Below are 13,275 nucleotides of genomic sequence, written 5' to 3' on the forward strand. Positions count from 1 at the left end.
GGTAAATCACATGGGAAACAGAAGGAACATCATGGTATTTCTTAAGTCAAAATGACTATGATATAAAAGATACGATGTGATTCTTGAACAGTGCTACTATCTTTTATAATATCTCACACTGTGATAAGTTTCCTGTTTCCCACAGTTGTAAAAATCTGCTAGTAAGCAGTCTGCAAAAGTAGCATATTTTTTCAGTGAGGTAGATTTAAAGTTGAGTTTGGCCTGGACAACATTTACTAAAGATGTCCAATGAGTAGAAAAATACAGATTTCTATAGTCATACCAAATTCTGATGACAGATCTAGTCAGAAATTTCTGATGAAACATCTCTGCTTGCTAGGCTTTTTTTTTTTTTTATGGCTTCCTTCGTGTCTTTGTTCCTTAATGTGTAGATGACAGAATACAGGGCAGGGGTGACAGCAAAGTCAACAATAAACAGGTATTTGTCAATTGATGAAGTGGGGAAACATGCACGGTGTAAAAAAAAAGAACCACCACAGTGATGTGAGCTGACAGAGTGACAGTGCCTTTGACAAGTCCCATTAAGACCCTTTCTAGACTGTGACCAAAATGAACATATAGGAGAGGAGGAGCAGGATGAAACAGATCCGAGTCATGCAACTGTGGAAAGAAATTACTTTTTTCCCTTTCAAAAAATCTGAGATCTCCAGACCTTTACCAACTGAAAGGATTATTCCATGGTACAACTTGTGAATATTATCTTAATAAATATGAACCTGCAAATCTGTTAATGCATATTTCATTTTTTTTAAAGTCTATTTAACAGATAACTTACTTCTCAGTCATATAATAATTTTAGTTTTTGTGTGTCCGTATCTATGCTGTGCGTGTTGTAAGTATGTTTTCATATGTATGGGCACAGGTGTGTGTATGTAAGTGCACATTTTTCTGTGAGTACCACGGTGTAGGCATAAATTTGACATGGTCTGTTTTTTTAATCACTTTCTCTCTTGGACCTTAAGTCAGGTCTCTTGCTGAACTTGACCTTACCATTTTGGGGAGTCTGACTAGACTGCTTGCTCTGGGGATTCACTGTCTCTGCTTCCTTCATGCCGTGCCCCTCCTGGATCATATGTGGATTTGAGAATCTGGTCTTCACTCACATGTAGCAAACACTTTCTGTTTTGCCATTTCCCCAGTACGAGTAGTTCTTATTGTAATGCTGGAGAAACTTCCATATTATTTTCTACATTCGTTCTTACAAGTTTGTATTCCTATCAGCAAGTTAGGAAATTATTTCTCCATAGTTTTGCCATAAATGATATTTATCATTTTTTGTAACAAATATCTGAAAAGATGTAAGGGGTTATGCCATCACAGCTTTGGTTTGGATTTTCACAGTCACATCATATGCTCCTTTATTAATTACATTTTTATTTTTGATATTAATTACAGTTTATTCACTTTGTATCCCAGCTGTAGACCCCTCCCTCCCAAACCATCCTTCCTCCCTCATCTCCTCCCATGCCCTTCTCCATGTCCACTGAGAGGGGAGGAGGGAACTCCTCTTCGCTCTGATGCTAGCCTATCAGGTCTCATCAGGACTGGCTTCATTATCTTCCTCTGTGGCCTGGTAAGGCTGCTCCCCATCAGGGGAGGTGATCAAAGAGTCAGCCACTGAGTTCATGTCAGAGACAGTCCCTGTACCCATTACTTGGGAACCCAGTTGGACACTGAGCTGCCATGGGCTACATCTGTTCTAGGTTATCTCCATGTATGGTCCTTGGTTGGGTGACCAGTCTCAGAAAAGATCCCTGGGCCCAGATTTTTTTCTTAACCATAGTATCATCTCTGAAGCCCAAAGTCTTATAGAGTCTTTAACACAGGCATGTTTCTATTTTTTTTTTTTTTTTCTGTTGGGAGTTTGGTTCAGAACAGCAATGTTTCAATCATAGCCACGCTGGCAGATGGTATGTTTGAAACCTAAAAATGAAGAAATATAGCTCCAGATTTGGCAATTACAGGCTGTAGGCACAAAGCATAGATCACATATTAAAGATGACTCATGTTTAGTGGTTCAGACTGCCTCTTTCCATCTCCCTCTTCAGAAATCTTATGACTCCTCCTTGGATCTTTTTTGTTTGTTTTCTCCTATTTGATTTGCATATTTTTATTTTATATTATTTTGTTTGTTTTCTAATGAGGAACAGAAAGGGGGCAGATCTGGATGGAAGGGGAGGTGGAGATGAACTGGGAGGAGTAGAAGGAAGATAAAATATAATCAGAAAATATTGTATAAAAAAACTATTTCAATAATAGTTTAAAAAAAAAGAATGCCCTGCATCATACCCATTAAGATAAAAACCCCTCCTGAAGCTCCTGTTGTATTGTCTGTGGTATTGATAACATTTTTATCCTTTCAATTATGAAGATCCATCTCAGTGCCTTTTTCTCAAATATGCCTTCCTTTTTCTTGTACATGCTTGTATTCTGTGGATCATAGTATTTGTTTAAAGAATCTAGAAGATTTTATTTTGGCCTGTATCTAGAACTTTAACTTCAAACTCAAATGCTAATTCACGACCTAGTAAAAGTCAGATGATTTGCATTTATATGGGATCTAACTCTGGTACTTAGAATACTATGCTGGACATTTATTTGCTGTCGAGTGCTTATGAATGAAAGACTGCCATCAGTTGATAGTTTATAGGGACTCATACAAAGTAAAGAATTGGAGGTTTTGGGGATAATAGACTTTTCCAAGCCCATGATTAAAATGGAAAAACTTAACTTGTAGTTGTTTGAGTTACAGAGGCTTTAGATGACGGCTTTCATTTTACTTGGTTATCTTACTTTAGTGTAGTATATCACATCTACTTGACTGCTTTTCTACATACTCTAAAGTACACACAGAAAGTTTTCTAGGAGACAGATTGGACATGGCAGGAAAATAATGTGAGTGTTCAAAATGAGAAACCATTCAGTACACCTTATTTTACAATTGAAATGATTTGATTTTACAGTATCTTTATATTCATCATTAGGCATAGCCACTAGAAACTGTTGATGAGTCACTTCCAAATGATGACTCTGAAGCTTCCTCTGAATAAGATATTCACATATTGCTATATTCTAATTTCTCAAGGGAACAGAATTAATAGTTTGTGGAAATTGATAAAGGTTGTGAGGTAGTTGACATGTGAAATTGATGAAATGAAGTAGCATGTGGCTTAGTGGAACCTTCCAATATACAGCTAGATTTATACTTTCAGAGATCCAACATATGATGAAGTTAGCAAAATTGGCCAGAATTACCCCTTTTGCATAATCTTAGAATTGCTATCCTTATATCTTTGTTCCTTAATGTATAGATGACAGGATTCAGGGCAGGTGTGATAGCAAAGTCAGCGATAAACAGGTATTTGTCGACTGATGAACTTGGGAAAGGCCACACGTAGAGAAACATGCATGGAGTGAAAAAAAGAACCACCACAGTGATGTGAGCTGACAGAGTGACAAGTGCCTTTGACAAGTCCCCTGAAGACCTTTTCCAAACTGTGACCAAAATGAACACATAGGAGAGGAGGAGCAGGAAGAAGGTCCCCATACTCATGAAGCCACTGTTGGCAGCAACAACAAACTCAAGCTTGTCTCCATCTGTGCATGCGAGTTGTATGATTCGAGGGAAGTCACAGTAAAAGCTGTCTACTTTATTGGGACCACAAAAAGGCAGGTTTATGACAAAAGAGAACTGTGAGAGGGCATGGACCACTCCAGTGACCCAGCCAGCAACCACAAATGAAATGCATATTCTAGGGCTCATGATGTTCAAGTAGCGGAGAGGCTTACAGATGGCTGTGTACCTGTCAAATGCCATGGCTATGAGCAACACCATTTCCACTCCTCCCATGATGTGGATGAAACAGATCTGAGTCATGCAACTGTGGAAAGAAATTACTCTTTTGTCTTTCAATAAATCTGAGATCATCTTGGGCATTGTGGTAGAGGAAAGTCCTACATCAAGGAGGGACAGGTTGGCCAAAAGGAAGTATATAGGAGACTGTAAATGGGAGTCAATAATTACCAAAAAGATAATGAAAAGATTTCCCAGAATGATGCCTACGTAGAGCAAAAAGAAGGCAGTTATGAGAAAAACTGTAGTTTTCCAAGAACCGGAAAGTCCCACCAACACAAACTCCAGAACTACAGTGTCATTTAGCTTATCCATTGACTGGAACTGGGGAAAGGATTTCAATACACCTGTAGATAGAAAAAAAAATGACAAAGTTGTCATCAGTGGTGGTAGAGAATATATCCATTGATTACAATTCTTTATTCTGTTGGCTGCATTTATTAGAGTCACTGATTCATGAATAAGAATTAGAAAGAAAGATACAGTGATCAGGAGAGCACATAAGAAGAGATGGGAACTGGCATTATAAAGCAGCCCATTACTTCAGTTGTAGTATGCGTGTTGCTGAGGCAAGAGAATCGCGGGTTCAGGACTCCTGAGCTACAAATTGGCTTCATATAATTACATCAAATTAATAAATATGTAGAGAAAAGAAAGTTGCTAGCATATTAAGTGGATGAAAATGGGGTATTTCCCTTGTTTCAGTCAGAGCCAGGTATTTTGCTTTGTTTTGCGCTGCGTTGACTCTTAAAGATTTCTTCATGCTTCTCATGGCTCCTCTCATTGGCATTTTTACATTACTGCTTTTGCAGTAAATTGCAAATTGTTTGTAGCTTTATTTCTTACTTATTTGTAGACATCATTATTTTCTTGACAAACTGAACATTTAGTCCAATGGACCTGGCATGTGTTTTGGTTTTGTTTGGACAAGTTATTGAGAAGGTCAGGTAAAAAGATTAAGGTCATTCACAACATTTGAACATTCACTTAGACTAATACAGGCATGGAATGGTTTATTTCCTACAAAGATACAGTATACTTCTTTAAGTAAAATATGATAATAAATAGTAATACTTATATAACTTTTAAACAATTATTCTACAAAGGACTTTATTCAGCACATTATCTCACTTAAATTTCACACAACTCTCAGTGCTGTTTTAATAGATCCATTTACATATGGAGATACTCAGTTTTAGAGGAATAAAATGTCAGATGTAAGACTTGCCTGTATAACTAAAGGATGTGGTAATCTATGTTCCTAATTATCACACTGTGTTCTTCAAGGGCAGACCTTTTATGCTATGGATCTTCTTCAAACATAATCAATTGAATAAATTTTATTCAGTTGTTTTCAGTTCTTATTTTCCTTAAACTACTGACATAGTGAATTATTTCATTTATTTATTTATTTATTTTTAGATGCTGGGTGTGGTAGCACTTGGGAGTGGGCAACGGCAAAGGATCATCAATGCAAGGTAAATCTGGAATTGATAGTGAGTTTGAGTCAGCATTGGCTTCAGAGGTCCTTGTATCAAAATGCAAAGCAAGTAAAAAAGCACCTAAATAAGTGAGCCTCTGGAATGCTGTGCACTGAGTAATCCCCTTTCTCGAACCTTTCTTTTGGAGGGATTTGCCAACTTTATTCAATCTCCTGGGATACTTTACATTTTTTTATTGTTTTTAGAGAAAATACTTATAACTCTTAATATTCTATGTAATAATCATATTAATCTTTCTTTTCTTTGCATTAATACAGAATTTCGTGTTCTCATACATAGTCGTATTTCTTTATGCTCTTATCTTTGGCTTTCTGACACCTGTCAGCTATGTGCCTTTTCATTTTTCGTTAGCAGAAACTCTACTTCTTCAGAATATGAGTACAAGGGTGTTAATTATAAATGAACTAACCTTTATTTTATATCAGAATCAGACTTTTTCTAAAATGTTGCTATGCGTTTCATATATTTGCTTTGAAATAGTTGTTTTTTTCTTAGTAATTTGTTTATTTATTAAATCACTTTAGAGCCTGAACACAATCCCCTCCCTCCTCTCATCCCAGTCCAGCTTTCATGTCCTCCTAATCCATTCCACCCTCTCCTTCTTCTCAGAGAAGGGGAGGGTCCCAAGGGGTCCCAACCCACCCTGACACCTCAGGTCACAGCACGACATCAGTTCTTTTCTCTAGATTACCACTGCCAATTTTTGTTTCTACTTCTCAAGTTTCTTTATCTGGTTCACAGTGAGTGATACTGTTGTCTCCTTTCTTTCTTATGTGTAACTCAATCAACAGGATGTTTGTGAGGCTGTCTATCTGAAGAACAGGCTGTCAGTGTAATTTTCTAACTTAGTTCTTGTGCATATTTTTGAAGAAACTTTTTGAAGCTCTGCAGCGTATTTTTAAAAGTTCGATAAAACAGCAGAATATTTCAGATGATTTTAACACCGTTCTTATAGGAAATGAGTATAGCACATGAATTGCTAATTTTAAACTGATTTATAGATTTATAAAAATAACAAAAAGGAATCATTTATTCAACATGATTAGGATGGCATTTTTAAATTGTCAACTTCTGATTATAAATCAAATATTGAAGCTAAAAGAGTAAAAACAAACAAACAAACAAACAAACAAACAAAAAAGCCTGTTAGACCTATATACTAACAGTATGTTATAAAGTAGACAAAAACCTAATTCAGGAAATGCTAACTGCAAAAACAAAAAAAAATCAGTAATAAACTGCTAAATTATTACAATACCTCCAAAATAAAAATAAAAAGAACTATTATATGCAAGAAGAGAATTTAAGGAGATGTAAGTCATAATATTTTGTATTATACAGGAAAAGACTTAAAAAGAGCATAGGCAGTATATACGTTCTATTAAAATATTTTCTGATACATTTGAAATCCTGTTTAAAATGGGAAATCAAAGTATAATAATGGAATAAAGCAAGTTCATGCTTATGAAACTATCAGTTCCCAGAGGACTAATCAGTGGATGAACTGCGTCATTCCTGGAATGTGGTGCATATGTGATGGACGAACACGAAGCAAAAAGCAGGGAATTTGGAGAAATAAAGGAGTGGTTGGACAGAAAACAGAATACTACTGTGCAATGTTTTAGAATGTGACATGCGGACTTGTTCTATTTAGCCGTGATGATTCTATCAAAATATAAAGAAATAGGTACAAATTGGCTACTTTTCAAAAAACACATTTTAAATCACATACAAATCTGAAAACTTAATCTGTGATCAGTCCCTTTACCCACTAAACCATAAGGCCAGATTTTGGTGATTAGTATTAACTAACTATTTCTATTTATTCTTATCATATGAGTTGTTCTATCCTAAATATTTTTCAAATTAAAAATGTGTTCATGTTAAATAAAAGGTTTATATATATGAAATTTATATACATATATGTATATATAATTACCAATATCTATTACAATATACCATTATGGCATAAGTACTAGAGAAGTTTTATTAAACATCAAAATTTGGTAATATAAACTATCTTATAGCTTTTCAGATCAGAAAGAATAATTGAATTGCTATTATATAGTCAAGATACAGACATTGTTTTTTTTTCTTTTTATGATATCATTCTTTAGAGAGAGAGAGCAGAAAGTAGAGTCTATATAATACACATACTACCTTAAAAGAGTACTGCTTTGAAGAATATTTTCATTTCTCTCAACTAGGTTTCAGCTGTGAATAAAAAAAAAAAAGGTGAAAAATCAACTTGAATGAGCTGAAGTTAAAACATAAATATGAAAAAAAAATGTACGTCTTGAAGAACAAAAACACAGAATTAGGTGCGGGTGGTATGATCAGAAAGTAGAAGGTTAGAGAATGGTGCTCTACCTACTCACATAGGCAAAGACCCTGCCCTCAGAATCTCCAAGGAATGAGGAACACAGGAAGATTTATTATTTTTCTAATTTGTCACTCACCATTACAGCTGAACTCACACAGACACAGCAGGAATACAGCCAATTAAGATAACTGGGAATAAGGTTCAATACTTAACATCATTATTGGTTTTCTATAGCAACAATGACTCTCATATATATTGTATTCCTAAGAGAATTGGTTATTGGCAAGTTAACAGTTCTATTTGATGAGGAGTCACTATGTGACTATGATAATATTTTCTTAACTTTGAGATTTGGAGTACATTGTACCATTGGAATTATTAGAATCATTTAAAATATCTGTTTGGTATCTATTAATTTATATTCATGTCCAATATTAAGAAAACTACATAGAAATAAATAGAAGACAAGTAATATGTTGTACTCCTAGCTGTTCATTTAATATGTACACATATGTGGGTTTTCACAATCCTTCCAAATTTTATCTAGGCTTCTTTGGTGGTTTGCTTTGACTCCCATCATAAGAAAAGGTATTAACTGTAATCCTCTAATGAAACATGGTCCATTCCTGTATAAGCAGACAATAAAAACTCTAAATTTAAAGTGAATCTGTTTCTTTAGAAACATTGGTTTTCAGTGTATCATATCCCTTTGGCTCAAAGAACAAAACTTTTTTTCCTGAAAAATATATTGATTGGCTCTCTCTTTTTTTAATTTTATTTTTTAAATTAATTACAGTTATTCACTTTGTATCCCAGCTGTAGCTCCCTTCCACATTCTCTCCTAATGTGGGATACAGAAATTGTGGTACATTTACACAATCAAATACTACTCAGCAATTAAAAACAAGGAAATCATGAAATCTGCAGGCTAATGGTGGGAACTAGAAAAGACCACCCTGAGTGAGGTATCCCAGAAGCAGAAAGACACACACAGTATAAGTATTCACTTATAAGTGGATACTAGACCTATAAGATAGGATAAACATACTAAAATCTGTAAACTTAAAGACGCTAAACAAGAAGGAGGTCCCGGGGTAAGATGATCAACCCTCACCAAGAAAGACATTGGAAGTAGGAGAAAACAAGGAACAGGACAGGAGCATACCATAGAGAGCCTCTGAAAGACTCTACCTAGCAGTGTATCAAAGCAGATACTGAGACTCATAACCAAACCTTGGGCTGAGTTCAGAAAGAAGGGGGGGTTAGTAAGATATGGAAAGGACAGAAATGCCACAAGGACCAAATGTATCTGGGCCCAGGGGTCTTTTCTGAGACCGATTCTCCAACCAAGGATCATGCATGGATATAACCTAAACCCCTGCTCAGATGTAGCACATGCCAGCCTAGCATCCAAGAGGTTACCCTAGTAAGGGGAACAGGGACTGTCTCTGACATGAGCTCAGTGATGGGCTCTTTGATCCTCCTCTCTCTCCCCTTCCCCTGCCCCCCCACCCCCCGCTAAGGGAAGAGCTGCCTTGCTAGGCAACAGAGAAGGACATTGAGGCCAATCCTGATGAGGCATGATAAACTAGGGTCAGATGAAAGGGGAGGAGGACCTCCCATATAAATGGACTGAGAGAGGGGCAGGTAGATGAGGGAGGGAGGGTGTGGTTGGGAGGGAACGAGGGAGATATCTACATCTGGGATACAAAATAAATAAACTGTAATTAATGTAAAAAAATTAAAAAAAGTGTGTGTGTTAAACGGTGGTCATAAATGTAGTACTTCAAACTAAATCAAAACATAAACACATGATAAAAAAAGAACTGATACAGAATTAAAGAACTATAGATACAGTGTCAATTTTTAACCAGTTTTTTAATATACATCAATACAAGCCACAACAAATGATGAGAATTCAGACATTATTAAAAGATATAGTTTTACATCAAAATCCCTGATTCTCTGAAAACCATAAAGTTTCACCAACATGACTGCTCAAATGTGAGCTAAACAAGGATGATACCAGTGGACATGGCAACGTGAAAAGCTCATGGGGACTCAAGCTTCAAGAAAGAACACTGGCAACTGAGGAGAGCTGAAAGTGGGAGAGGTGATCTTTCTAAGGAAGAGCATATCAATGGTTTGTCCAGTGCCAAATAATCAGCCCTGAGAACACACAGATAAGTAACATTATATGCCTGAGAAGGAAGCATTTAGGAATGTATTTGTATATATGTATATCCATGCCATAACAATTAATAGAAAAAGAAGCCATGGATTTGAAGAAACATTGAGAGGGTCAGATGTAACAGTTTAGAGGGAGGAAAGGGAAGGAAGATATATAATTATAATATCAAAAATGAGAAAAAAAGAAATGTAAAATGAATATATATCTCTAAATATTAGTACAAAGCCAGTAGAAAAGAGCTTTTATATCAATAAAATTAAATAAAACTTTATTTTTCAAAGAAATAGGAACTATAGTCCCATAGTTCTGTCATAAGCTTTGTGCATTTTTTTCTTCATAAGTATATTATTTTTACTTCTTTCCGTGCTTCCAATAAGTATCACTAATCATAAATTTATCCACAGTCCTCGTAGTATAAACACTTCCAAAGTTATTTAAATTTTGTTTCACGTTTTATAATAGTGGCTTCTATAGGATAATAAATCATCCATGATTACTGTTTTATATAGATTCTAAATAATATTCTTATAGTGGTTGAAGGGGTGACATTGTCTGAGGTAATTTTATTTTCTGTTTAGCACCTGTCTGGGAATCTAAAGTTTTATTAATGAGTATTTATTGTACACACAATGAGTTTTATGTCACATTTTAGTCTATGCATCTGGTGTACTTTAGTCACATTTGCCCTCTATCACCTCACAAGTTTGTACTTTTTGGTCCTCCTGAGCCTCTTTCTCTTTCCTAAGATTAACTTTTTTTTGTTCCTGTCTTTTATTTTCTACTTTAAAATTTTCTTTTCTTTTTTTCTTATTTATTCATTTATTTTTAATTAAATTTTTATTTGTTTAGTATTTTTATTTTCTAATGACAACTACAGATGACATTTAATCCACTTATAGTACTGTTGGTATTTTGACCACAAGTATTGCCACATACAAACCATTCATTACTGTCATTTCAGGAACCATAAAGTAGTGGGTCCTTCTACTACCATAAAAGACCATCCTCATGGAGGAAGCATTCAGGCCAGTTCCAGCTCAAGGAGCTCTGGACCCATTTCTGTTCTAAGAAATGGATGTTCTTCTGACTTCCATGGGCACAGCCTTCACATATATACTTTCCCAAACAGAAATAACAGTAATATTTTTAAAATATATTTTTTCTTAATGACTAAATGTGCCATTTCATGTATTTATTAGCCATCTATATGTCTTCTTCAAAAAAGAATGTATACTTCGTTCATTTGCCCACTCAGTTTCAGTTTGCTCCCTGCTTTTTCAGTTCTTTACACAGTATGGATGGTAAGCCCTTCTTGGGCTTATCATTCTGGAGCTATCTAGTCACTCCTTTATTTGTTACCTTTGTAGAATTTTTTAATTTCATGGAATGCAATTTGTCAATTCTTTCTACTGTTTCCTGTGACTTTAGAGTGTTATTCAGAAAATACTTGCATATGCCATACTTGAAGTGTTCCCATCATCTTTTTCAGTAATTTCAGTAATTTCACTTTTTTAGTAATTTCAAAGGCTGGCCTTGAACTCACAGAGATCTGCCTGCCTCTGCCCTCTGAGTGATTGTATCATAGGCATGCGCCATAGCACTTGGCTTTATAAGTTGATTTCTCAATAATGAATTGGTCAGCATTATTTTTTGTGCTTGTCACATGCTGTTGTAATGAATCCGTGGTGTAATAAAACCAGGTGACATGAGGTGTCTGGCATTACTTCCAATGATAAAGATTCCTTTAACTGTTTGGACTGATTTGTGCTTTCATATTAATGTTAAGATTATATTTTTCTACTTCTGAAGTGATGACATTGATATTTTGAAAGCTGTTATATTGAAAGGTTAGATATTTGGCAAATACACATTTAACTAACTTAGAGGAATTAGAGGCCTGAAAATGCAGGCCTCTAGTTCCAGGTCCTTGGGAAGCGGGGGTTTGAAAAATTGCAAAATCAAAGACAACCTGAGATGCTTAGTAAGGGCCTAGTTCATGTTTTCAATTAAAAAAGAAATGATCAAAAAGCAGGCAACCAGGTTGATACCAGTGACTGCCCCCTCTACCCTTACTAGGGAACCCCCATGGAGACTGAGCTGCCCATGGGCTACATCTGAGCAGGGGGTCTAGGTCCTCCCCAAGCATAGTCCTTGGTTGACTCATCAGTCTCTGTAGGCCTGCCTGGACCCAGAGTTTTTAGAGAAAGAGGATCCAGACAGTCCTGAATGGCTAGGGTTAGATAGAGGGGAGGACTTCCCCTATCAGTGGACTAGGGGCAAAGGGAGGGAAGAGGGAGGGACGATGGGACTGGTAAGAGATGAGGGAAGGGTCCACAGCTGGGACACAAAGTGATTAATTGTTAGTAATAATAATAACAGCAATAATAATAATAATAATAAAAACACAAGTATTAAAATTTAAAAAAATGGCCAGGAATATATAGCTCAGTTTTGGGAGCTTCCCTAGCATGCATGAGACACTGGGTTTCACCCTTAGTACCAAAAGATAAAACAAAACAAGACAAAGAAGACCTCACAATAAAAATCAACAACACCACAAAACAGAAATGAAAGAGATGCATTGTGGTTTTGAGACTATAATGTATCCTACTTTGCTACATCAAGGGAATAAAAATACAGATCATGTTTAGTGAAATGAGACTGACATGGAGAGAGAACACATGTTGTAAAATATTACTTTTATAAATGAAAACAGAAGTAGTAACTGGGATGAAGAAAGGAACCAACGGGTGTGAAAGGGAAAATAAATGGACAGTAGGAGGAACGAGTGTTATTGTTGAACATCAGAGAGTTCTGCGAGTATTTTGCAGTGAAAATTATTGCTTTTTACAATTAGTATGACTTAAGATAGCCTTTCTTGGGATGGAAAGATGGTTTAGTGGCTGGAAGTACTTGATGACCTTAGAGAAGACTGGGGTTCATTTCTCATGTGACAGCTCACACTGTCTGTCCAGTTCCAGGCGTCCAATGACTCTTCTGACCTCCTTGTGTTCCTGCCTACACATGGTGCACTGACATACACTCAGACACACACTTACACTTGAGTTTTTTTTTTAATTAAGAGACTTTTGCTTTAATAATTTGATTTTAGAAAACATTCATAAAATTCAAATAAAGTTTAAATTTATTGCATTGGAGGCATATATATAATATGTTATATATCTGTGTCTATTTTCTTTCTTGATCTAATTGTATATTATTACTTGGTTCTATGGAATAACCAGCCTCATTGTTAAAAATACCTTGGTACTTTAAACGTTTCCTTTCTTTACTTTTAGTTTGTGATAATTTGTTCATCGACATGGTTTTCATATTGAACACACACATTCACACACACACATAAACACACACACTATCTCTCAAA

At 35.6% G+C, this 13,275-nt stretch overlaps 1 protein-coding gene across 1 annotated transcript; it reads right to left on the bottom strand.

Annotated features, from left to right (window-relative positions):
- Nucleotides 1-305: 305 nt before the first annotated feature.
- On the bottom strand, nt 306-4,189 carry LOC129674506 (olfactory receptor 4F21-like). The gene is made up of 2 exons (XM_055604511.1): nt 3,297-4,189; nt 306-348 (listed from the first exon to the last, which is right to left on the bottom strand). Exons 1-2 carry the CDS (start codon nt 4,187-4,189, stop codon nt 306-308), a joined length of 936 nt encoding a protein of 311 aa, XP_055460486.1.
- Between the last annotated feature and the right edge of the window lie 9,086 nt (nt 4,190-13,275).

The sequence above is a fragment of the Psammomys obesus genome, unplaced genomic scaffold (genome assembly GCF_907164565.1).
Source record: "Psammomys obesus unplaced genomic scaffold, mPsaObe1.curated_primary_1811, whole genome shotgun sequence".
Classification (NCBI taxonomy): Eukaryota; Metazoa; Chordata; class Mammalia; order Rodentia; family Muridae; genus Psammomys; species Psammomys obesus.